The sequence below is a fragment of the Pseudopipra pipra genome, chromosome Z (genome assembly GCF_036250125.1).
Source record: "Pseudopipra pipra isolate bDixPip1 chromosome Z, bDixPip1.hap1, whole genome shotgun sequence".
NCBI lineage: Eukaryota > Metazoa > Chordata > Aves > Passeriformes > Pipridae > Pseudopipra > Pseudopipra pipra.
In genome coordinates this window covers 29,429,240-29,456,291 of record NC_087581.1, presented here as the reverse complement: position 1 = coordinate 29,456,291, position 27,052 = coordinate 29,429,240, and the positions used below count along the sequence as shown (strand labels likewise).

The following is a 27,052-nucleotide window of genomic DNA, read 5'->3' as shown; positions in this document are numbered from 1 at the left end:
GGAATTGGCTGGAGGGCCGGGCCCAGAGAGTGCTGGTGAACGGTGCTGCATCCAGTTGGCAGCCGGTCCCTAGTGGTATCCCCCAGGGATCAGTGTTGGACCCACTCTTGTTTAATATCTTTATTGACAATCTGGATGAGGGGATTGAGTCCACCATCAGCAAATTTGCAGATGACACCAAGCTGGGGGGGAGTGTTGATCTGCTGGAAGGCAGGAGGGCTCTGAAGAGGGATCTGGAAAGGCTGGAGAGTTGGGCTGATTCCAACAGGATGAGGTTCAACAAGGCCAAGTGCTGGGTCCTGCACTTTGGCCACAACAACCCCCTGGAGCGCTACGGGCTGGGCACAGAGTGGCTGGAGAGCAGCCAGGCAGAAAGGGACCTGGGAGTTTGGATTGACAGAAAGCTGAACATGAGCCAGCAGTGTGCCCAGGGGGCCAAAAAGGCCAATGGCATCCTGGCCTGCATCAGGAACAGTGTGGCCAACAGGTCCAGGGAAGTGATTCTTCCCCTGTACTCAGTGCTGGTGAGGCCATACCTTGAATCTGTGTCCGGTTCTGGGCCCCTCAGTTCAGGAAGGACATTGAGGTGATGGAGTAGGTCCAGAGAAAAGCAACAAGGCTGATGAAGGGACTCGAGCACAAGTCCTGTGAGGAGAGGCTGAGGGAGCTGGGGTTGTTTAGTCTGGAGAAGAGGAGGTTCAGGGGAGACCTCATCACTCTCTACAACTCCCTGAAAGGAGGTTGTAGCCAGGTGGGGGTTGGTCTCTTCTCCCAGACAACCAGCAGTAGGACAAGAGGGCATGGTCTTAAGCTGTGCCAGGGGAGGTTTAGGTTGGATATTAGGAAAAAATTTTTTGCAGAGAGAGTAATCAGACATTGGAATGGGCTGCCCAGGGAAGTGGTGGATTCACCGTCCCTGGAGATTTTTAAGATGAGATTGGATGTGGCACTTAGTGCCATGGTCTAGTAACCACAGTGGTGTTAGATCAAGGGTTGGACTTGATGATCTTGGAGGTCTTTTCCAACCCAGTCGATTCCATGACTCTATGATTCTATGATTCAGGCAGTATATATGTGCTAGTACCATTCAGGAGATGCTTCAGAAGGTGGACACCTGTTCAAAACTTACGAGTCTGACAATTATAATAGAGAGAGAACCTTCCATTGCATCATCTGTGTGTACCTACAGACACAAGAGCATGGGCCAATACACATGAAAGGACACTCATCCTAGCCCTGCTCAAGACATGAATGAACATTTTCAAGTGTGAGCACCTGCATTTTGCCTGCAGTATGAAACAATACTGTTCTCAGTTCTGTTGCCACAGCATACAGAAAAGAACAGAGAAATGCGAACGGGAAGATTTAAATGAGTGAAGAAACAGAGGACTTGAAACAGAATAGCAAAGGGGGAATTCACGATGTAGAGTATCTAAGGTTGAAGGTACAAAATTAACAGACCTATTGTCTGTTCTTTCATTTCATACCTTGTAAAAAGCCTTTCAGTTTTGTAATTACAAATTTCCCACGAGGCCTGTATGTGATCTGTTTCCCTGAAACTCTGTAAAACAAAGACCACAGATGGCCTTCTTTGATAAGTACAATAATTGGAGAATAGACTGCATAGTGCTAATTCTTTAGTTCTGAGGTCTTCATATGGAAACTGTAAAAGATATATCTGGATACCAGTTTGTCTACATAGGATGTGTTTTGTCAAATGATAAGATATTGAATTGGACTGTAATCTATAAAATCCATTTTAAGGATTTAATCATCAACCATGGTATGATGAGACTATTTAGCTCAACAGAAGGCAAGTAATTCAAGCACTACTCAAGAATTATTTTTAGGCATCAACTGGCAGCATAGCTAATTACTCAGTTTATGTCCATAATGACTGAATAAACTCTGGCTCTGAAACAAACGAATAATACCACTTTGCATTTGCATAGCACTTGTCATCTATAGACCTGACAGTTTTAAAAGGATGGGCAAACATTCACAGTGACTATTTCTAGTGAAAACAGTGTCCTGCATAAATTGCTACTATGAAGGCAAATCAAAGCCTGCTTGAAAGACACTGCTGCATTTAGCCACAAGATTTAACAACCAAAATACAGTGAAAACATATGCTATGCTTATATGAAAGGGTAATTAGGCAGGAAAACAAGTTTTTAGAAAAGAGATGGCATTGTTTTTTGTAGAAATCTGAGATTAGCTGTATTTAGAACATAATGATTATGTGCCCAGTCCAATCCCTGTAGTCAATTATTGGTCTATGTAGTTGATGTCACCACAAAGAGATTTGCAAATGCTTACTATTTTTAATTTCAGAATTACTCTCTGAGATCACTGTCTGAGCTGGGATGCCTTCCCATAAAGCAGGCAGGTTCCTGCCAGAGCTGAGAAGCTAAGAAGAGATCTACTACCTGTGTACAGTAACACAGGCAGCTGACTCTGAAACACATTTAGGCAGTATTTAAATATAGAACAAAGTGTGCCCAGATGTGCCAGGTCCCATTTCTTACCAACTTTGTCTCCTGGAAATCAGCCATAGCATACTATTGTAGGCATGAAGGAACATTGTTAGACTTGCCTGGTAGAACCAGAGCTGGCATGCTGCTTTTGGGTCTCAGCAGATCTTAGGTAAAATCATCCAAGAAAACCCATGAACTAGAACTGGCTTGACCTAGAAGTGAAGAGGGCTCCTTTATCAGCCTTTGGGTCGCGGACCAGCTTGTGAAGTTACTTGCTGACACTGATTTGCTTCAGTCTTCTTCCCTACACTTCTGTAAATAATATTTTGTGCCTTTACATCTGAAGCCCTCAAAGGCAGGCCTTTCTTCTTGCTGTATGTTACATGACAAAAGAGTATATAATGGAAATGGATTCTTATCTTGGACAGTTTTTTTTCAGTGCTGCAAATATATATATATATATACTGCAAATATAACATCAACATCTATACATATATGTCAATACTAAGATTTTTATATATTCCTTGTTATTATTTGCACTGCATCAATAACCCAGTCCAGTTTAGTTTACTTAGTCTGGGTAGTCAAATTATTCCAGTTACTTAATTTTTATCTACATTGACAGAGACATCCTTAGATGTCTGCAAATATATAAGTTGCTTCAAATATATGTTGCCTCATTTTGAAAGGCACTGACAAATGTCTCAGATACTCTGTGTCAATATAACACAACATAATACATAGGTCTGAGTATCAGCCCAGTCTTGTGTCTCTTCAGCAACTAAAATAAAGAGGAAAAAAAGAGAAAAACTCAAAATTTAATGTTCCTATCTTTTCTGAATAATTTTGAATGACTGTTACCAACATGCATTAGAAAAAGAGTATTTTATTTACAAGGGACAACTGCTTTAGTTCAAATTGTTGACCAATACAGATATGACGTGAGAATTCTACTTACTTATCTACCATCAAATTAATCCTCTTGACTCATTGTTGCTCCACCCTAATGCTGCACACACTTGTGTAAATATGATGCAAGGGCTTCTTGTGTGCACGCCTCACAGCTGATCTTATTGCAGATGCCAGTAATTTCTATTATTTCACTCCTGATAATTGTGGGAGAATCTGCCCTCGCAGGGCAAACTTGAAACTTAAGGAAGGCACCAAACCAGTGGCAGTTTAAATTGCTTTTGGCAGAAAGTACAGAGTAATAAAGCTTGTGTTTGATGGCTGTGCTTTCCTTAATGAAATCAACCCACTGAGGTGAAGGCACAAATACATTCTAATGCTGGTATGTGAAACCCATTCTTGCTGGAGCTACATGCACTTCTCTCTCAGGATGGATCACGAGATGAGAACAAATTTTAACTCAAATGAATTTTGCAGTATGGAAAAGCTCTAGACCTCCACTAACTTTGTGCTAAAGTTTTAAGTCAGTGCCTCACAAGGGCATTAGTAGGCAATCACTTTACTTCAATTATCAGGCAATAAACTAAGTCCCTGGAAATTAAAAGTCAAATAACTTCATACATCTAGTACACACTACCTACATATTCAAGAATAATACAAACTTAAGAGTCTATTGTTACACTCTGGTAGAAACAGGCATGTGTAGAGAGATTAAAGTACGTGAATGGCAAATTATCTGATGCAGAATTCCTTTTTAGTATTTTCATATTAGGATCAATGTTTGCAATGTTTACTGAAAATAAGTTTTCCTTCTCCCAAAACTTTTCTCTATATGATGTTCTAGCAGATTTTTATTTTTTTTTGCATGGTGCATAGCACGGTAATTTTTCAAAAGATGCCTCCATTTTAAGATCTAGTAGTCTTTAGGTATTTCTATTAAGACATTGATGGCTAGAATCATAAAATATGTCTGTTCTAACACGCTTTGTTTAAATGCTTATTTTGTTTACCAGCTTCATAGGATACCTGTAATGCCTTTGGTGCATGACCAGGATATGGTACTGTCAGTTAATCTTTGAGAATCTAGGAAGCAGAGTTTCTTCACCCTGAGACCTTTTACTTTGTGCTAGTGACATGTCTGCATTCCAGCAGCTGCAAACCTACTGTGAGGAAGGTGAAGAAAGGGCTAGTGCTCCCTGCCAGATTCTTCTGAGTGTCTGAGCACCAGTTTGGTCAGCTGGCAGTGGGCATATCCCAAACCTGAAAGACCAAAGTCAGAGTTAATTTTTGAAAATGTGGTCTGATTTGAAATCTCAAAATCCACCTTCCTTTTTTAGAAAACTTTAATCGCTTGCCTTTTCCTACTGTAATGAAATAACACTCCCTATTTTGACAGTCTCTGGCTCTATGGAATGAAAGGCAAAATAAACAATGAAGACATTGAACATTCTAATACACAACCTCAAATGTTTCCTTAATTCCTAGGCCTAAACTAGACAGCTTATCCAAACATTTCCTCCTGCTGACTCCTTCTGTCCCCCACAACATCCTGGGTTACTAGATTTTAGATAGGAACTTCTAATACACATAATCCACATTGAGAGCAGAGTTTCATTAGCACAAACTCCCCTATCATAATTGTAATCTACAGTAAATGAATGCAATTAGACACAACAGGGTCTCCCCTGAGCCCTCCCCTCCTCTGCACACAGACAGCAGCCATAAGCTGACACCAGGCTCTTGTATAAAGCTAGCACACTACATTCACTGCAATAGCAGCAGGTCAACAGGGTTGCACTTTCCAGGATCATGTCAGTGCTTCTCCTTCAGCTGTTAGTGCTCTCATGTCTTGGATCCACAGAGCCACAGGGAAATTCACAACAAAGGAAAAGCAGAAAGCCATTTCAGCACTTTTTGTATCCAGACAAAAATCTTAAAAGTCAGAGTTTTCGTGAGCTGGTAAGTGAGAACCCAGTAGCTGTTGAGGACAAGCTGGAAGTACCAAGCTTTTTTGTAGCAATTCCACAGACAGCATCTGAAAGTGAGAAGAAAGAGGAGAAAAAAATGTCAAGATTCATCCTTCCCAATGCAGAACTTTACGCAGACCAAGGCCTGAGAACCTGGGCAGCACCCAGAGAGATCTCTCCTGTGGAGAACTTCTCTCCACCCCATTATTCCAGCAAGAGGGAGTCTGAGTCTCCCTACAGAAAAGATGCCAAGAAATTTTGGGACCACTTCATCTTAAAGAAAAATTCAGCATCTGAAGAGGTTGTCCTGCCAATCAAGACCAATGAAATGCATCAAGAAAACTGCAGAACCCTGCCTTTTGCCCAGGTAAGAACAGGTGTCTGAGATCAACAAACATCCCTTTTGTAATCAGCAACTAAAGATACATGGGTTATTTCAGTGGCTAAGTCACACAGCTTCATGATGAGCAGCTGAAAAACACTGATGAAAAAACTTTAGTCTGACAAGGCAAACTGCTAAATTGCAGCACTGGAAAGCCACACACTTGATTTTCAGAGAGCTATTTATTCTTTTTATGCAAAGATGTTCTGACAGCCTAAGCAAGTAGGGCATTGGGGAGTAATTATCCATTCAATTAATATACACCTCAACAATTTGTATATCAGAATTATGAGATATATATATATATATATATTTATATGTATGTATGTGTATATACACAGTCACACGTGCATATTTACAGAGTCCCGGGATAATTGTTAAATGGATAAGCTGGTTGTTTTCTTAAAGGTAAGCAAGGATTCTTTTCCGCTGTATTAATTAGAAGACTGATGCTTAAACCTGATGCTGTGCTAAAAATGCTGGAGAATTGGTAAATTTTCCCATGCAAGGATGAAGCCCTTCTGTCATACAGTAATATCAAGACAAGTAAATAGTACAGATAGAAGTGTCGCATTCCTTGTAAGTCAACATCTATTCTCAGTGTTTCTGTAGTCACAGTCTGTCAAGGACTATGTTTTTTCATATCCAGAACTGAATTTATTTCACACAGACATATTTAAATATAGATGTGGCCCAGAAACCTGTACCATTTGTTCTGAGAAGAAAAAAATGCGGTGTTGTTTTCTTGAGGGTTGTTTTGTTGTTGTTGTTTTTTTTTGTTCATATCTTCTAGCAAAGTCTGTGGGCCATTTCTTACCAGAAACCTGAAATTGCTTTCTGTTTCAGGGTGTTACTCATAACAGCTGTGAGAAGGTGACAGTACAGAATAATCTGTGTTTTGGAAAATGTAGTTCCTTTCATGTTCCTGGTCCAGAAGATCATCTTTATACCTTTTGTTCTCATTGCTTGCCCAGTAAGTTCTCCATGAAGCGCCTGAATCTCAACTGCACTGGTTCTGTCCCAGTGGTTAAAGAAATCATGATTGTAGAAGAGTGTAAATGTAAGACTCGGAAGATTAAAGATGCTGCAACTGGATCTGAACTGTCAAACTTACATGCAAATGTACATGAGCACAATTAACCAGTGCAAAGTACCTCTTAACACAACCATAAGAATTCACCAGTGAAAAAACCCAAACAAGTAAAGCTGTCATCACTCTAGTACATAAAAATATTAAAAATATAGATTTTCTACATGAACTTCTTCTCTGTTCCAACAATAATACCTAAAATGTAACAGATGTTTCCTTGCAGCTGTTAAAGAAGTGGAGATGAGATTACTAGGCTTATGTGTAAAGGTCTTACTTTAACAAGGAAAAACCTTAAATATTTTTCCACCCTTCCTATCACTGTTTCTGGGATGCTAGTAAACAATGGCTGAAGAATTAACATTGTTTAACTGTGCAAAAACTAAATGTACTGACTGGTTTACATCTCCTTTGCTTGCAGAGACTGCCAGTATATTTTGCAGGGAAGTAGTCTCCTCCTTGTAAAAACAGGTTTACTTTTACATGAAGATAATGGCTGGAAAGCATGAAATATAAATGGACACAAGGCACATAGAAAACTGTGACTAGTTAATGTCATTCTGATTGCTCCCACCTGGAGTTCAGTTCCCATTGAAAACTAATAGTCCTCAAAATTTACACCAATTGATAGTAGTTGCAAAGGACGTTTTGCCATAGAAAGCATTTGTTCTCTTCCTATATGCCTGCATTTTCTCTGTACTTTTTTTTTTTACTGAAAGTGTTACATGGTACAATATAAAAAATGCTATAATCTCAAAGAAAACATCATACATGGATTTTTGTTGTTATTATTATTTATATTCACATTTAAATTTAAATGTCATTATCATTATTTAAATTTGTGGAAAGACATATTTTGGAAATGCATATTTTCCAATCTAATAAGTTTTAACATTGTCAGTGAATCCAAGATATAGTTCAAGTTCTCAACACCTAAACTAAAGCAAAAAAGGCACTTGTGTGACAGAGGATCTGCACAAGGACTTTATCATCATGGCAATACCTGAATAGCTTTACAGGGACAACTGAGAGAACTCAGCTAGGAAGTGTCTGAATCTTCCGCTAAGCAACACAGCACCAGCGGCTGCTAGCTGAACTGCTGGCTTTCCTGCTCACTCCAGCTGCTTCTCCCTGGATTTCTCTTGCAGATCTGGCACACCAGGCAGAGATCAGCTTCCAGCAATTAGAGTTCAGTCTATTTCTAAGCCAGTTCTTTCAGTCCTCTGAGAATCTGTTCCATTGCTATTGCCAAACTCTCCGAACTGGGCCACTGTTGTTGTTAAAGTGTCACAACTCTTTTTTTTGGGTATTGGAAATCACTATTGATTTAGCTGGTCAATTCAAGGGTTGGGTAAATGATTCCTTGTATTTGAACTGCCATGGGATCAGAAGTGCCTTAATATTCTGTCAAAAAACATGTGCAGCATTGCTTTGGAGCGTGAGTCCTATGTTGAATATTTATTAAAAATTGCATCTGAATGATATTCTGATACTGGATCTGAAGCTGTTTGCTTCTGCAGGTCACTTGCAGGGAATGAACTGTATGTAGTCACCTTTCATTACACATAAACCTGTTTTTAAATAATAAAAATTGCATACTAAAACTGAAGAAAGTCTTCTCTCTATCCTTTTATACAAAGGACTGATGTGCAACCTATATATAGCTATATATATATATATATATATGTTATGTCATGATATAGGATGTCATTCCAAGTGACTAGCTGTCAAGATCTGCAGTTTTGGTCACCACAATACAAGAAAGATATTAAGCTATTAGACAGCATCCAAAGGAGGGCAATGAAGATGGTGAAAGGCCTTGAGGGGAAGCTGGATGAGGTCACTTGTTCTGTTCAGCCTGGAGGAGAGGAGACTGAAGGCAGACCTCACTGCAGTCACAACTTCCTTGTGAGGGGAAGAGGAAGGGAAGGCACTGATCTCTGTGACCAGTGACAGAACCCAATGGAATGGCCTGAAGTGGTGTCAAGGAAGGTTTAAGTTGGATATTAGGAAAAGGTTCTTCCCCCAGAGGGTGGTTGGGCACTGGAACAGGCTCCCCAGACAAGTGGTCACAACACCAAACCTGACAGAGTTCAAGAAGCGTTTGGACAACTCTCTGAGGCACATAGTGTGAGTCTTGGGGATGGTCCTGTGCAGGCCTAATGGTTGGACTCAATGAGCTTTGTGGATTCCTTTCAACTCATCATACTCTGTGATTCTATGATCCCTGTATTTTGTGTGATTATTAGTGTTCATTTTTAATCAAGACAAAGTAAGAAAAGCATACAAAGCGTTAAACTTCTTAACTTTTTCCTCTTTTTTACCAACCCTTTTTTTAATCTGAAAAAGCTAAATATTCCGAGATGTTTTACTCAGAATGTTTGACCCATGTTTTAAAGCTGTGTGAATATATAAGAATATTTGAAGAATGTTTATCTGCATTTTTTTTTCCTGAAATGCAAGTATGTTTTTGATTTGTATGTTTTTTTGCAAGGCTTGATACTTGCAGAGAACTGCCTGAAGGTAGGAACTACATTCACTCCCAAAAAGATCACAGGACAATTATAAAGAAAAATCTTCCAGTCTTGTAGTTTTGACACAACTAACTGATAAACTGAGAGCTTTGCACGCGAGGATGGCAGAACTGAAACTATATTGTGGACTGTAAAGTATTCACCCTTATTTTTTAAGCTCCTTCTGTGTGCTGAAGCCTTACTGCAGTCAAAGAAAGCTATTCATGCAAGGTGTTTGCAGGACCAGATTCTTAGTGTGAATTTGCACAGCTTAAAAGTAGGTGAAAAGAGGTAATGACAGCTGTAGTAATTGCTAATTAGATTAGTGCTGTAGGTTTTTTAGATGCATGTTTAATTAACCCAGCAATGACTGGTTGCATGTAATTAGCACAGTGTTCTGCAAAATCAATCAATGTGTTAATTAGATCAGATTTCTCAGCCTTCAAAAATTCCATATTAGGAATATGTTGTACCCAGGGGGTAAGAGGATTTTGCTCTCTCAGCACAGCAATGGCCTCTCTGAGTAGGATACTGTGGATCAGAAAGGTGCAGGGTGTGATCCATATCCCTATATGGACGCTTCCAGTAGTAACACCATTATAGCAACAAACCTGCATTACTTTAGTTGTGTCTGCTTGGAGGTTGCATGCTTTCTGTAATGAAAGTGGAAACACTTTTCCAATGTAACTATGCTTACAATGCAACTGCTGTTTTTGTGATTTATTTCAGAGGACTACTTGTGCAAGCCTATCTTACAGAACAAGACTAAGCCATAGTTGCAGAGCTCTCTGAAAATTCAAATCAATTCCAAGTAAACTTTCTACACTTCTGACCTTTTATTTGACCTATTGTCTCTTTTCCAAAGGCGCATGCTTTATCTAGAAAATAATTGAAAAGAAGAGCTGTTTTTTTCCTACTGCCTAAGCAAAATAAATCTTCAGTACAGGCTATTCTCTTAAATGTGGATGTAATGCGAGCAGCTTTAATGCCCACAAATACATCAAACACCAGAGTTACTTCAAACTCTTATTGAATTCTGCACAACCATATATTCCAGGGAAAAGTCTCTGAAACTGCCCTTGGTACTTCATGCTGTGGTTGGTACTTTGTTCACCGCCTCTGAAATATTCACAGCTAAGGTCATGGCTCTCAGCTGACTAGCTTTTATTGACAGGTAGTAAAATCTCTTGCAGTGCTTTGTCCTAAACGTCCCAGCTCCTTGCTGCAATAGCAAAACAACAAAATTCCCTACTTAGATGGAAGCTCTCTGCCAGCCTACACAGCTACATAATCACATCACGTCTGGGATGCACCAGGGAGTGCGTGCTGTGCAAGATGGTGCATGTGAAGAGGTGTGGAGCTGGGGTTAGGTCGGATCCTCCATTAGACAGTTTGCCAGTAGAAACAGGAAACACTGATAGTGAACTCTAAATATTATTTGATGTTGTGCTAAACCTAACTCCTTGAATATCTAGCATGTAGCCACCAACTTCAGCTCCCCTGAAATCATTCCCTGATAGCTGTGCACACTTCCTCAGCTCACGTGAGAAAGAATGCAGATTAAAAGAGTCTGTAGTTGGCCCTGTTGAAAGAATATTGATAAAATGTTAATTGTCCACACCGAGAACAAAATCATCCATTTACAGCACCTTGGCCTCCATGGAACCACCAAAATGCACTTCAAGTTGAAAAGCAAGAAAATGTAGGAGCTAAAATTATTATCAAAAAACCAAATAACAATAATAAAGTCAGGGCCGTTCTGATGCATTTTCATTTTCCTGGTTTAACGTATTGCTGTTACCAGTCATTTAGTCTGATGTTCTGCTGGTGGCTGCAGCCAGCAGTCAGGGGGTTCAAACAGAGCAGACATGTACCTAAGCTTCCTTCTGAACAAGGGATACCTGCTGAAGCTTGTTCAAAGTCGCACTACAATAGATATGGAAGCATTCAAGCAGTTTGTTGCCCTGCCCTTCAGACAGCAACTCCTGGAGATAGCGAGGCATTAGAAGAGCTAATATTAGAACATCTTCATCTGAACAGAGCTCCTCAAACCACTGTTAACTGCCTAAGTTAGCCTACTGCCTGGTCTACCTTGTCCCATATAATCTATCTGGGCTGCGAGATCAGTAGATCTCCCCATGTCTACTACTGAGGCAGACAGATTGGAAAACATACCTTGCCTTTGATTTTTCTGGACAATAAGCTAGAGACAAAATGGAGCCTGAGACTCATTTTCGTTTAACATCTACCACCTCATTCTCAATATGTCACGCCGCAACTAATAAAACTTCTGGGCCAGGACAGGTTTTGTTTCAGCATCCTTTGTCATTGACACAGAGTTCTGCCTTCACGACGTGAAGGATTTTGCTCCCATTCAAGAGTTAACAAGTGTCTCCTATGTATTTTATCAAGGTTTGCAAGGAAGTGACCAACACCACGGTGCTGCAGAAAAGAAGTGGTAGTAAAAAACTGCACAATTTAGAAGGACCCAAGCAGCTGAGTACTGCTGAGAAGACTGATCCCTCAGCTCAGGAGATATTTGTGTACAGACAATGCATATGCAACAAGGGGCCCAACTGGGCTCAAAATGAATCCTGACAAACAGTATCAAGAAGCAAGGGGCTTGTAAGCCGTAAGAATCATGGGAGTGCACACCTCTCTCCTGCATGTGTTCTCTATAACAGAGCATCAGCTGTTACTGCACATGGCTTGATTTTAGCATGCTGATTTAATATTTACAGAGTGCCAATAAAAATTGTATGATGACAGCTGGTGGCTCCTGTGGTAATTTATAAACAGCAGCAACAACACAACACAGACATCAGAAACTCCAAGAGGAATTCTATACTATTGTGCAATATTCAGGACTAAAGAATGTGAATAATTTTTCAGACTTTTAATAATATTGGGTAATACATCTATATTGGATTTTATGTAAAGTTCATATTATGCAAAGTTAGTATTTCCCCACTCAGATAGGAATTCACCACAAAGACTCATTATCTATCTGTCCGGATTTGATATTCTGGCAAAAGTATCAGGTATATTTATAGTCTGATATTTTTCCATTGGGAAGTTCAGCACACAACTGCTTGCTTTTCTTCCTATATTGTGCTTCCTCAAAAGAAGCATTAATAAATGGGGACTGGTGTGCTGACGACTGAGCCAGAATAGACCACTGCCCTTGTTCCAGAACCTGTGTTTCCTCTGCACAACCATGAGTAGAAAAGAGAAAAATACAATCAGTCTGACAGGACTACAGGTCTAATGACTGGCCATTATCAGCAAACCACTACAAAAATGCAAACATCTGGTATTCAAATAAAAGTTGACATTACTGACTGTTTCTTTTTATTCTACATGAAACCTTCACTGATTGTACTATTCTTCTTTGCTTATATTTCCATTTTATTTCCCAAGTCCATTGTCTCCTTTAAACTGCTTGATTGTTTCGTTTTGTTTTTTGCCGTCAACATTTATTCTTCAAATAAGAGAAAAGTTTTCATAGCTTATTATGCTTTTTACATATAGACATAAATTGATACATGAAATTTGTCAGGGAACAGAGCCAGAGCCTGTTTTTCATTACAACAACTTTTCCAGTTATTCTTTTTGCCTTGTTTTTAAATAGTCCAATTAATACGTCTATTATTATCAGTGTTACCTGCTCCTAGGGACATATATATATATATATATATATATATATATAGGTTGTTATGGAGAAAGTGCTCTCCTTTGGTTTAGATGGAACACACTTCCTTCTTCTTCCAGACAATGTCCAGTTTCTGCTACAAATATCTATTTTCAGGTCAGAGCAATCTTAGGTTGAAGTGTTAAAAATTGCACTGTATAACAAAAGACTGTGGACACCGAAACCAGGACAAGGTCCAAAAGTCTTGGCAAAAGCCTGAAAACTACCTAAACGCCTACCTGAGTTTTTGGGTTCTGCCTTTTCAGAATAATCATATTGTGGTTAAGTTTTAGAAAGAATATGATCAGTAAAAAAAGAAGAATTTTCTGCATTGGTGGTGTTCACTATATTACTCTGCATCATTTCATCTACCATCGTGAAGGAAGAATGCTCCAGGGCAAGAGCCCATCAATTTACAGTGGGAACTATGCCACTTAGGCAGATGGGGATACCTTTAGGTAGCCAAAAGATCATATATGTGCATCAGCAATGGGTGCTCAAGGCATGATTCCCAGCTGGGAACGCTGAAAATTCTGTCCATCACAAGCTGTCTGTTGCTCTTAGCCACAGCTAATCCCTCATGGGTCTGAATTATCGTTTTAAAACAAAGATTGCCTTCTATGGCCATGTAAGGATCTTGTGTGAGCAAGGGGCATGGCACAACAGGGGACTTAAATATCATGAAAATGTTAAACTGGTTTGTGCTGATGGAGAAGAAAGGTTAGGAAGCAAAATATATGAATCAATATATATATTAATATATATAATTCATAGGCATGAAGTGTCCTATTCCAATCAGGGCACACTGAATGTGTTTATAAGGACCTGAAATGGTCCTTATACCTTTCATGCACTCAGAAACTACATGATTTGACCACTCATTACATAACACACTAATGCTACTATGTTGAAAAACAACTATAAATCGATGGTGCCATTGTCCCTCTGACTCTTTCTTGATTCAGGTGTCCCTGGAGTTGGTCTTGGTAGAGTTACTATGATGTCATAGATAACAGGAGGGATTTTTTCACAGGACCCTGTTATCTTAGTAGTCCAGGGGCACCTTTCTTTTTCATGGATGTCTTTAAAATTCTGAGAAACAAAAGGTCCTTATCTTCAAGGTGGGGGCTGTTCTCCTTTCGGTGAGCTGGGGCTCTCCAGTTACAGTCTTAACCATGATTATGCAGTATACAAGGTAGAATAAGTATCTCTTAAGAAAGTTAGTATTAATTTATACAATTAAGTTCATACAGCTTCATACTATGAAGCTTCGCTAGTGCAGCTCTCAGGGAATGAGATTCTCCTGGCAGCAGCCCGGAGCCCAAGGTACAGGCCTTGTCTGCAGTGCTGGTGTTTTGTCAGGGACTGCAAAGGGACACTGCAGAGGTGGAGGAGAGAGAAGGGCTCATTTTGACTAAAGTCTGTGCTCGGGAAGGGGCCTGTAACAGCGAGCTCCAACCCTGGGGAAAAGCGGCTGGTCGGCCCCAGGCGGACCGGGCACAGGGCTTTTCCAGCGGGCAGGGGACACTGTCCCGCCCGCGCACGGGGCGAGGTAAGGCACCTCACCCTTGGAGCTTCTCGCAGTGCGTGGCGGGACCCGGTAGAACCCCGCTGCTCCGGAGCCGTGAGGGGCGGCCGAAGGTTCCACCGCCCAGTCCGTGCCGGGTCCCGCCCCGCCGGGTGTGTCCGGGCGCGCACGCGCGGCTGGAGCGGCGGAAGCCTACGGTTGGTTCCGCCTCGTGCCCCGCAGCGGGGCGGGCGGGGGGCGGCGGGGGGCGGCTGGCGTCGGCCCCGGCCCGGCCGGGAGGGGCAGCCCCGGGCCGGGGGGGCGGGAGGGTGAGGTCCGAGGGGGATGGAGAGCGGCGGCTGCCCCTCGGGGCGCGGGCGCCTGATGCTGGTTGCTTCCTGGGCACCTTGGAGCGTCCCGTGTCGCCATCCTTTGGACCTCAGTTCCAGGAGTGCTGCTGGGTGTGCAGAGAGCTGGGGAGAGAAACCCATGGCAGGCTTGAGTCTCTCCCCAGGTATGAAATAGGGAAGTGCTGCTGCCGCTTTCAGGCAGCTCCGGAGTGCTGGCTGTACTGCGAGTGGCGAGGAGGGCATTTGCTGCCGCCGAGGTGCCATGGGCGAGGCGCGTGGAGCGGCTGGCGTGTGCTCCAGCAGCACGGCACAAGGAAGGGCAGCGGCCCCCGCCTGCCTTGGTTTCACACTTTCATTTCCCAGCTCCAGTAGTTAGTCGGGTCTTCGTTCCCGTCACACTGGTGATCCAAACAGCGATGTGCTCAAGTAACACGCATTACTTGTCTAGAAGTGGCTGTTTGGTCAGCGGTAGGCAAGCGTAGTTTTCATGGGACTTGTGATCATGAGAATACAGTGGGTATACATGAATAGCAAGCCACGTGGGTGTCCAAGCCCGTGTAACACCTTTTGTGAATGCAGTGGATGTTTACAGGTACACTTTGGTAGATCCTATCAATGAAAAATAATTGGTTGGGAATATCTTGCCTACCTTAACCAACCTGTCAACAGCCACCTAACTGTGTAGTGCCGAGATCTGTACTGACAACCATCCATTGCATAAACATGGGCAAGGCAGGTGCGTGGGGTTTTGTCAGGCCAAAAATATTCTCTGGCTTGTGTTAGCTGGTTATGCAGATACCAGTTTTTTTAAATGCAAGAGCTGCAAAAGACAATAGTAATTCCATTCTGACGCTTGATAATAACATGACTTCTTTAAAATCTAGTTGAAAGTAATTTTGTTGATTAGTTCAAGTCCACTTTGGTTTTTTTTCCCCCTGTTGAAGTGTATTTTTAGTTTTATATCAGTAATTTTTGGCAGTAATTCTTAAGATTTCGGGAAAGATGTCTAAAACTGCAGCTGGATCCACAAATTAGGGGAGGCTCTTGATTGATACGGCCTTGCCTTGGCTAACACAAGTATTATGACAGGTGTGTCTGTTGTGTTTCTATTGTCTGTTCCTTTTTCTGTCTGACTTGCTTAGGGTACAGCCTTTTTAGAAAGTGGTGTTTTTTTCCACTGTAGAAGTGTGTTTTATAGGGCATAGTATTGTTCAGTTTGCATGAGGTCTTAAAACTGTTTCATGGTGAGCATACAATAAATTACTGATTGTGTCATTCTGGACTTATTTAAGGATTTGTGAAAAAAGTTCTGCAAGTCAGATTTCAGAAGTCTTACTTTTCTTACTGAGAAAGCTAAAGTGAGACATGGTTTCTAGTTATGGATCAGTGCAACACCCATGAATGTGCTAGGAGCTGGCTGTCATGCTTCTTAGTGTGAGAAATTGAGTACTGCTCCTGTTAGGTTTATTTATGAAACACAGTTTTCTAAGTGTGTTTTGCATCTTGACGCAAAATTGTATACCTTTTTTTTTAAGTTTGCATTTAAATGAATCTGTTAAAGCTATTTATATATCATGATAACATTTCTGGTTAGAGCAAAGCTTTCTTATTTCTTGGAATTGAGTTTCTGCCTGCATTCTGCGGTCTCATTGTTCAGTGGATGTCACATGAGCAGTCGTATGGCAGGTGATTGTAGTGAACAAAAAATGGAGTTTATGGTAGAGTTAATTGAACTGGGTGGAAAGAAAAGGGTTAGGAAAAAATGTTGTCCAGGCATCCTGTAATAAAAGTATTTTTTTGGAAAGGCAAGAACAATTCTTGATCATGCAGGAAAGATTCAGTCATGGTTTGGTAAATCTGAAACTTTCCAGAGGTACAACTTCTGTTTGCCTTCTAATACTTTGTGTTTGAGATGTTTGTTTGAGATATTTAGAAAAAATGGCTATAAATTAGGTATGAGGCAAGAAAACCACAAAACCTCTAACACTGGTGTTGTGTATTTTCTCATAAATTATTTAATTGGAAAAACTTTAGGCATTACTTGTATGAATACCGACTGTATATGGATATAATTGTTTCTTTCAATTGATTTGTTCTAAACCTGCTCATAGACTTTTTCCGCTACATGTTGTAGTTTTTCTGATCAGAAATTATGCATCCTGAAGATCAAAATTAGTTGAGATCAGTAATCGTTACTCTTGACATTATATTTGAAAAAATAAATATAATTCATTTGAAATATGTTTTAAAAAAGAAAAGAATATAAATTCACTTTGTGAGTTAAATTTTAATCTAGTACTTCCTACTCAGCCTTCAGATTGTGCTCATTAGGTTTTTTTCATTCCCCCCACCTTATATATTTATACATGGTATGTAAACTGAGAGAGAAGAGAAGAAGTTCACTTTGCTGGACTAAGTCAATATATTAACATTGTTTATTCAATATTGCTGACAAAAGTATAATGACAAACATAAAACTTAATTTAACATTAAAATAGGCACACGGGAAGTAAATGTATGTTACTGTACGTAACTGAAATACATTGACAGTAGTGCAGTTTTATATGGACCTTTGTCTGAACACACATATCCTTTTAAATCTATATTAAAATTGTGAAATGGCCTAGAACCTAGATTTGAGGCACGCTAGTTAGAAGCAGCATGTCAGTTCAGAGGAAGCTCTACTCAGTCAGGTGAAATGTGCAAAACAGAATAAAAGGTAGCCTATTATATGCTGCTTCTCAAGCAAGTGTTGATGGTTGTTTGAGTATCACACTGTTTTCTTTCTCTTTCAGAAAAGATACAGAAGGTGATGATGAAAAATTGCTCTTTCTTGAGAGTGGGGCCTTTATTTGCATAATTCCAACTTAATTGTGGAACTTCACATCAAAAGTAGTATGGGTTTGAGGGTGGGTGGTGTTTGTTGAGGTTTTTTTAATTATAAAAGAATAATGTCATGCAGGCAAAAGTTAGTCACCGAGTGATAAAAAGTTGGGGTATATTTCTATTACAGGCACTCTTACTGTTTTCTTCGGAATTTCTCTCACTGCTATTGCTCACACGTTATACTTAGTAGGTCACTTGGAAGCAAGTATTTCTGTAATTATATCTCTCTGTTTTGTTTGTTGAGCTGTTATTTCCCATTCTGAGGAAGCGCTGTGAAGTCATGGAATCTCTGCTGCTCTCGTAAGATGGAAAACAGATGGGTTCCTCTAGTGGTCAACAGTGTTTCTAGTGTATCTGTCAATCTGCATGATTTTCCCTTTGTAAATCCACAGTGACTACTCCCAATCACCTTCTTGTCCTTCATGTATTTGAAAGTAGTTTCCAGGATCGTTTCCTTCACTTCCCAGGGAACAGGGTGAGACTAACAGGCCTACAGTTGCCTGGATCCTCCTTCTTGTCCTTGAAAACAGGGTTGACACTTGTTCTTCAGTCCTCTGGAACCTCACCTGTCAGCTTAAAACTTTCAAACATAATTGAGAGTGACCTCACAATGACAGGGCCAGCTCTCTCAGCATTCAGGATGGCATCTCATCAGGTCCCATGAAAGTGTTCAGTCCATTTTCCTAAGGATTTCTTTATCTGATCCTCCCTTACCCAAGAATAAGTCTTTCCCACTGGTCTGAGGCACCTGGGATTCTGGAAAGCAGGTCTTACCCGTTAAGAGCAAGGTGCGAAGAAGGCGCTTTGATCTTTTTGTATTAGTTTGCCACTTTCAGCAGGCCTGTGTTTCCCCTAGCCTGCCTGATGCTGCTCATGTACCTGTACATGACTTTCTCTGTGACCTTCCTGTCCCTCACCAGATTCAACTCCAGGTGGACTTTGGCTTTCCTAATCCCATCCTAGTGCACCCAAGTGGTGTTCCTGTATCAGGTGTGTACACACACTTGATGTAGCTCCGCTTCACCTCTGTTTGGTTGATTGTAAGATCTCTATTGTACACAATATCCTTCATCCTTTGCTTGCAAACCCTGACCACCACTTCCTTGCTCATTCAGAGATCACCACCTTTCTCTCTCATCATTCCTAGTTTAAGCCTTCCTTTAGCAGATTGACCAGCTTCTTGGCAAAGATGCTTTTACTCCACATAATTTCAGGTGGATCCTGCACCTCTTCCCCCTCAGTTCTTGGTCCTCATAGAAGATCCTATGGATATAAAAACTGACTAGCTTTTGCACACCCTGCACAACCACTCATTCATCTGCAGGATCTGTGTGCTTGTCCTCAAGTTCTCCCCTTTCACCAGCAGGATGAATGAGACACCACTTGGCTACCAGGCATTGGCCAACACCCTGTGAGCCTTTTACTCCATGCCTAGTATACTTCTGGTCTGCCGTAGCTGTATCTATGGTGCCCCTATGAAGAGCAGCTGGGGGTAACAGCCTGAGGGCCAGACTACTACCAGCCTCCGTAATAGCCTCTCCATGGTATCCAGGCCTCAGGCCCCTGGCAAGCAGCAGACCTTGCCAGGTGACAGGTTGGGCTGGCAGAGGTGTCTTTGTCCCTGAAACAGGAGTTTTCCACCACTTTTCCTTACCCCATTCTTCCCATACTGCCACAGGACTCAGACACAGAGGCTCAGAGGCTTCCTTGGACAGAGCTTCCTGTCTATGTCTGCTGCCAGGGCTCAGAACCTGCTCTGTGGATCAGGTGGAGCAGGAACCCTCCTGCTGGCGCTCGAGCTCACAGGCTCCCAGACTTCACTGTGCTCTGTGTCTCCATGTTCAGCCTGACAAGCGGAGGCTCTGTGTGCTTCTCCTTGATGCGGTGGGGGTTCCTGTAGCTGCAGGAACTTGGAGGGGATGTGGTCCATCTCCTTTTCAGCATCCCTGATGTTGTACAGTCTGCTCACCTTCTCTCACAGCTTATCTGCTTGTGGAGACAGATCCTCCATCAGTACATGCTTAGAAGAATATAAAATGGTTTTTTGTTCTAAACCTGTTGGTTACCAAAGCCAGCTTACAACAGAGACACTTTAAGAACTGGCAGATTCAGGAATATAGCACTCCATCATTTTATGTCTAGAGACTGTACATATGTGTGTAGTGTATTAATACCTTGTAACAGCCTGTGGTGCGTGCATGCTACATATTAACAGAGAACAGTAAATATAGGCCTAAATAGGTTTTATGATTGTCATGAGCTTAGAAACAATTTTAATACTACAATAGCTGTATTTAGTATACAACATGATTTTAAAAGCAAGTTTTAGGAAATTTGGTGGATTTTTAGGAGAAACACATCACTCTGCTATACCTGAATGGGAACACTGTTGCACTAGAGGATACAAACAAAGGATTATAATATATAGTACAAAGGAGGAGTGTGGAAAAATGACAGCTTGTTTGGGTCTGATTTTGATCAGAGATCTAGAAAAAGAAGAAAAGACATTAATGAAACTTATGAATAATATTAAACAGGGAAATTGTGAATAGAATTGAGGGCAGTCAAACATGAAACAAGTAAGCAAAACCCCTGGAAACAGAAATACCTGACTGATAAAATTTCAGTGCAACAAGCAGAAGCTGAAAGGAATGGAAAGAAATCCATCTGAAATGGACAAGTTCCTGAAGCCCAGAAATCGGGGTAACTAATGGCTAGGAGAGTAGATTAGGATTTATGTGTCTGTTGCAATATTAAGATAGGACTATGAAGGTAGCCTGACAAAAAAGTAACACTGGTAATCCTTCCTTCGAAGGCTCTCTGTGAAAGACGTTAGGGTAGTGATTCCTTTCTCTGTGGGTTTGCTATAAATGTCATGAGAGAGATTTTTTTAAGCAAGGAAAAAACAAATTCCTAGTGAAGTTTTTGACTATTTTACCATAAAAGTTTTTAAAAAACAAGCCTGAAATTTAGGGGTGAGGCTATAATAAGTAGGTGGGATGAATCTTTGTATGACATAAACCATTGCCTGTATTTCTTGTTTGCTTTGCAACCATTTAATTTTGATGGAAGACTTTTCTTTAATATTTATATCCTATGCTGCTGCCACCTGGCTGACAATTGCTTGCTTTACCTATTACTTAGTAGTTTTCCCAGGTAGTTGTTTTACTTGCATCTTGATAATAAATGTTACTTTTTAATGAGATATAACTAATTAATGAAATCATAAAATGTTTTGCTACCTGCTACTTGAAACGTGTTTGTGAAATGTCTGTAAGTTTTTCTTTAATTCCTTAAATCAATACCTGACACGTTTTATTCTTCCTTATTTGAATGTATATGGAATCCTGTAGGTTGCATTATACTACTTAATTTACTCCTTAAAAAAAAAGTAAAAATTTTTTCTTTATTTCTTTAGGAGTATCTTTTCTTTCTGGGTCGTGACACCTGTTTGTGTTCAATGGGGCAACGAATTCACTTTGTGGTTGACCCTCAGGGTTGGTGCTGCATGGGCCTAATTATCCTTGCCTGGCTGTACAATACAGTCTTCATTCCAAAGGTCATCCTTTTTCCTCACTATGAAGAGGGAAATATTTCAGTTGTGGCAGTTTTGTGTAAGTAATTTTAACTTAGCTGTTTTTTCTACTAGTAAAAATAGTATCTCTGGGCACTATTTAACAGATATGAGAAATGTCAGAAAATAAAAAATAAAGTGAAAGATAAAGACAGTAAGATAAAGGATAAGAGTACTGGGATGGCTGGAAGGGGTTCTTTTTTGTGTTCTGAGAAGCTGAGACATTTCATTTCGGAGGTGTTATAGTAGAACATCCTTGTGTGGTGAAAAGCATTAATAATATACAGCTTTCACATCCTGTACCTAGAACTTGTTGACAGGATTTCAGGTCCACGTCTCTTAGTGCTGATGATGACTGTTAAAAACTGAGGTTTTTTTAGTGTTGTCATACATCCCTGGATAGGTCAGCTCATATGAGTTATGCTATTAGGTCTTGCTGGGGAAAAGGCTTGTATTATGTCTGGAACTAACTTTAAAGTGAAGATGCACTATTGGGAATATCCTTCCACGTGGAGGCTTTGCAGTGTAGAGTGATTGGTGCTTATTTGATAGACAGTGGAGGAACTTTTTAAAAACAGTAGTATGGTCATAGTGGCATCCTGCTGGTGCCATCAGATCTGTTCACTGCTACCTTTTCCTCTCCCTTTTTAAGACTGGGGAGTACTTAATGTTGTAGACTGTACAGTACCAAAAATATGTCTGGAATTGAATGAGAAGGCTGAGTAATTTCCAACTCAGTGCTGGAGCATCTATATTTTTGATGTAGTGTATAGTAGATACTTTGTACACCTGAAAAAGACTAACAAATGCTTATTTTTTTTTTTTTTTAGGTTATTACTTCTGCTCATTGTTTTGTATAGGTTCATTACTTAGAGCTTCAGTAGCAGATCCCGGAAAGCTACCTGAAAATCCAAAGATACCAATTACAGGTACATTAAGTTATTTCTATATAATTGAATAAAAGTTATTTTAATCTCCTCAAAATAATTAGGAATCAATTTGACTTTGTGAGATTTGATGGAAACCATGAGCTATCTCTACTGATTAAAGTAGTAAGTCATTATTTTAAACTTGTAAATTTCTAGCACTTTCCCTGATGTAGACTCAAAGCTTTTTTTTCAAAACTTGTATTCCACCAGAAGTTCAGTTATGTAGGACTTTCTGCTAGGCAATTTTTCCACGGGAAGAATTCTTTTTGTGTTCTTTCAAATATATTGTATATTTTGTGCAAAAATGTTTTTTTCTATTGTAAGGTATCCGTTTGAATAGCTCTCCAACCTTTGCATGCTCCATTCATTCCATGCAGCAGTGCTACTTTATAGATACTTCTGAAGATGGAACATTGAGGCTAGAGTGTGACTTTGATACTTTGATTTGGTGGGTGTTATACCAGGGATTTTGTGCTTTTGAAAGTAGCACTTTGGTTCTCTGGTATTCTCTGTTGACAGGAGGATACATTTTTGCACAGTATGAATTGTATTAAAAAATGAGTTGGGGTGTTTCTGAACTCTACTGGTAGCTACCCTATTAGTGAGTGACACCTTTGTGACACTGTATTTATGGGAACAGATTGCAAATCAGTTTCCATCTGTCATTATTACTAGTTTAATGATCTCAGATATTGGGCTTCTTTACTTCCAGTATTCAAATGTTATTTTGCAGCAAGAAAGACCAGATTAGTGCTGCTTGCAGGTGGCACAGAAGTGCTATATTTAACTTTATTTTGTTTACATAGGAATAGTGTTTTATAGTATAGAATTTCAGAATGCTCCACAGTAAAAATAAGCTTTTTTTCTTTTTTTTCTTTTATCCCTGGGTTTAAGGAATTTCTGTGCATCAAAAAAAAGTTTATTTAGGCAGAAATAACCAATCAAAGTATTTAAATTTCTCAGTCATCCACCTATTTTCCTTAAAGACAGAAAATATATATTTTTGTGACTGGAATTATTACAGCGATGATGTGACTTGTTTCCCATGTGAAGATGAAATTTCTGAACGTACGATTTGAATTTTAATTTTCAAAGAATTCCTCTAATTTGGATGGTGCAATTTGAGATAAATATAAGCTGAGCAATAGTAGCTCCTAGTACTTTCAGCTACTCAGTATCTCCGGAGATTAGCTTTTAAAGAATTTCACATTAGGTCTTTAATAGTAGTGTATATTTGTAAATACAAGCCTATCCTCTACCTGTTTTTTGATTGCCTTATGTGTAAAACTGCATGTGGTGAGAGGCACGTATTAAAATGCTTTGGGATTGAAGATGCTCCTGAAGCATTTGTTGTGTACTGTATTTTAGCTAGCAGGCAGTAGCAGTATTTCCTCAGGAGGTTTTGAAGGGCGATTGTATCATGATTCTGTCTAACAGATAGGTTTTTTTCACAGTAGAAGTGTAAGAAAATAATTGTGTTCCAGTCCTCCTTGTGTGAGTCACAGCTTTTGTGCTGTAATAATTGCTCCGTAGAAATATACAGGAAAAGAGAGGACTTTGGAGAGGGAGACTGACACAGAGTTGCAGTAATATCTTCCAGTTTAATTAAGGTCACAGTGGGAAAAAGTTTTTTGTGTGGTGCTTATCCTTCTCAGATAATAGTAAGAATTTTTTTTAAATGAGAATCACAAGCATACCGACTTATTATGAGCACACAGTACTGAGTCTAAACCCCTCTAATATGTCTTACATTTTCACCTAGAACGAGAATATTGGGAGTTATGTAACAAATGCAACATGATGAGACCAAAGCGTTCACACCATTGCAGTCGTTGTGGACATTGTGTGAGGAGGATGGATCACCACTGTCCATGGTAAAATTATTAAGTAGATTATTTGTTCTAATAATCTACTGTTGTTTTAGTGATTAAATTTGAAGGCAGCAATGACAAACTGCAGAGGACAGCATTGACATCAGGATCCCCCTGTGTTAGTTTAACCATGTTTCAAACTATCTTTTTTGTCAATCACTACTTCAGAAAATAGTGCCAGTATAGTGCTTCTGTCATTCTGGCTTAGCTTGGTAATGATATCCATGCTAATTCTTGTATAAAATTGCATCCATGTAACTTCTGTGATGCAGACTATATCTAGGTGTCAAAGGTTTTTAATCTTAATATAGCTAGAATTCTTGTGATTCCTTTTCTTCTTCATGTTGGAATATGCAGAAGGAGGTTTTGAATAGGGATGCCTGTTTTGTCTTTTGTTCCTTTGGCTCATTCCTAGGTCATATTTATTTCTCATTAGGGTAACCTGTGTTCGCATTTATTTCAAACCACTTGTTTGCATTTCCAGATTTGGGACTCTACGTAGTTCACAACCAGTGAAATGTGCTGAGTAGCAGAAGATAATATGTATTACTGTGAAATTTTGTAGACTTTAAAAAACCAGTTCTATGAGTTCAGTATTCCTTAAAATTGCAGGAGTATCTCTGCTATATGAAAATAAAGATAAATGTGTCTCCAGTTCTAAGCATTGATCTCAGGAGTGCAACTTACACTTTAAGTGACAGTGCAATGGATCCAGCAGTTCATAACATTTGCTCCAAAAGTAATCATAAAGTCTCTTATTCACAGTATCATAACTTCAGTGTGAAAGTATTTGTATTTCTTCTTTATATATACACACTTTCTTTCTCTGCAGGATTAATAACTGTGTTGGTGAAGACAATCATTGGCTGTTTTTACAGCTGTGTTTCTACACTCAGATCCTTAGTTCCTATACGCTGATACTTGATTTCTGCCATTACTACTACTTTTTGCCTCTGAAAAAAGAAAACTGGGTAAGAGTCCGCTTTCTCTACAAAGCGAATAAATAGCTAGTATTGCGGTGCATTTGTTTTGGTATCTGGTAACTACACATTTCTGCTGGCTCAATTGTTGACAGTGAAGAGAGTTCAACTAGATGTATGTTATCAAGTAAGCAGACTGATTTATGGTAAGTAATAAAACTTTTTTCTGAAATGTATATGATTTCTGTGTGTTAAAAACACAATGTTAGTTTTCTCAGAAATCTACGAAAGGAGGACAAAACAAGTTAGGTTTCTTTAGAAGTGATAAGGAGTACTGAGAGGAAACAAGGTATTCAAATTTTCTTTTATTTTCTCCAAAGTAAATTTATGCGTAGTATATATCTATCCTAATACCCTATTTAAAAATGCTGATATTGCCAGAAAAAAGTGAGAAAAGCATATGACCATTTTGCAAGGAGAAAAATATACATTGGGTAAGCAATATTTTGTGTTGCTTTGAAAAAGTTATGTGGGTTAAGGGAGAATTAAGTTTGATTTGTTTTACTTGAACTATATATAAACAGATATCATATTTTCATATCTTGTCATCAGTAAAAGGCAGTTGAACACACAAACAGAGAAAATGGACTTAAGATTGGAATAGAGTAAAAAATAATGGAATTTCTTCCATTTTGAAACTAAAGTTGTAAAGTCTCTGTCTCTGGTGCTCATTTATGTTTATTACCTGTAATTTTCAGAATATTTAAGAGGTTTGCTTGAAAGCTGCTCAGTGCTTGAAAGTGCCAGAACAGCAAAGCTAGTACTCTTTCCTTTGAAGAAAATGTTACAAGATCTTCCTTATAAAGAAGCATAAAAAATTCTACCTACAATCTGAAATGGACTTTTTATTTGTATGGAACTGTAACAAATATAAGTACACTGTAAGACCCCAGCATCAGAGCTACGAGCTCACCAAGGGAGTTTTACTTTAAAAATAAACAAGGCTCCAACAATATCTTTGGATTATTAGAAGAGCCCTCAGTTCTTTCAACACCTTAAGAGAGCACAAAAGAGAAAAGCTGCACACATTTTCTCAGGGGATACTTTTACTGGTAGACTTAAGAAAAAATAAGAGTACTCGGCAAAAGTTTAAAGGGTAGCATACAACCAAAGCAAGCATTCCATGAAGCATTGACTTAGCACATGCTAACACATACAACATAGTGAAAGCCAACCCATCCAGTATCCAGCTATCCCAAATATTAAGAAAGGAAATTAGAAGACAAGGAAAAGAAAGAGAGATGAAAGGAGAGATATAGCCCATTCCTAGATCCAGCGTAGGTCCAGCTACGGGAGGCTAAAAATGGTGAATTTGAGCATGTGGAGAGCACGTCTTTGGTTTTTTGTGCTCTGGCCCCCTGTGGTCGCCCCTCCTAGGTGGGATTTCTGGCCCACTGGGGCTCTGGGGCGGGGTAACAGGCATTGCTCCCACTGTGTCATCTGGTCTGAGGCTGGGACAGGGGCTCCAGGGTGTGGTATAGGCCGTGCTCCCAGGCTGCCTTTGACTGACCGCTGCTCCGGAGTTGCCCGGTGAGTCTCGCGGGGCTGGCATGTGGGACAGGGCATGACCTCACCTCCATGAGATTCGACTTGTCCCTCCTCCCCCACCCTGACATGAATTATTCTAACCCAATATAATAATCCAATGTCTCACATGCACTAAAGAAAAAGACCTAGAAAACAAGTTTAAAACATGTTCAAAATTAGATAACATTCCAGATGTTGTAAGTGAAGAGACTAAGATAATCTCAGATATTGGTAGTGTGCTCTAAATTTTGTTGAGATTTTTTTTCCAAGTACTGAGGTGCAGCAGATTTTTTAACTCCATGTGGATGTGACAGCCCAGCATACTCTCTGCTGGTGATGTCACATTCATCTTTCAAGGCTGCTGGAGACTGGCCTTTCCTTGTGGGTAAGGCAAGTCCCATT

General features: G+C 39.9%; 2 protein-coding genes across 7 annotated transcripts in view; both read left to right on the top strand.

Annotated features, from left to right (window-relative positions):
• Positions 1 to 4,825: 4,825 nt before the first annotated feature.
• CER1 (cerberus 1, DAN family BMP antagonist) lies at positions 4,826 to 7,026 on the top strand. The gene is made up of 2 exons (XM_064641494.1): positions 4,826 to 5,720; positions 6,582 to 7,026. The coding sequence occupies exons 1-2, from the start codon at positions 5,196 to 5,198 to the stop codon at positions 6,873 to 6,875; spliced, it is 819 nt and encodes a 272-aa protein (XP_064497564.1). The 5' UTR covers positions 4,826 to 5,195; the 3' UTR covers positions 6,876 to 7,026.
• Positions 7,027 to 14,662: 7,636 nt separating this feature from the next.
• ZDHHC21 (zinc finger DHHC-type palmitoyltransferase 21) overlaps positions 14,663 to 27,052 on the top strand; it is a 39,258-nt gene continuing 26,868 nt past the window's right edge. For 2 of the 6 annotated variants that reach the window (XR_010426950.1, XM_064642836.1), the window contains exons 1-6: positions 14,853 to 15,047; positions 17,679 to 17,792; positions 21,188 to 21,383; positions 22,174 to 22,272; positions 24,035 to 24,146; positions 24,976 to 25,114. Coding sequence is in view for 5 of the 6 variants with exons in the window: in XM_064642836.1 (XP_064498906.1) it covers positions 17,781 to 17,792; positions 21,188 to 21,383; positions 22,174 to 22,272; positions 24,035 to 24,146; positions 24,976 to 25,114 (558 nt within the window). In the remaining variant the exon portion in view is untranslated. Of the gene's footprint in view, positions 14,752 to 14,850; positions 15,048 to 17,678; positions 17,793 to 21,187; positions 21,384 to 22,173; positions 22,273 to 24,034; positions 24,147 to 24,975; positions 25,115 to 27,052 lie in introns of those variants that run through there. The other 4 variants (XM_064642835.1, XM_064642832.1, XM_064642834.1 and 1 more) reach the window with 4 other exon arrangements.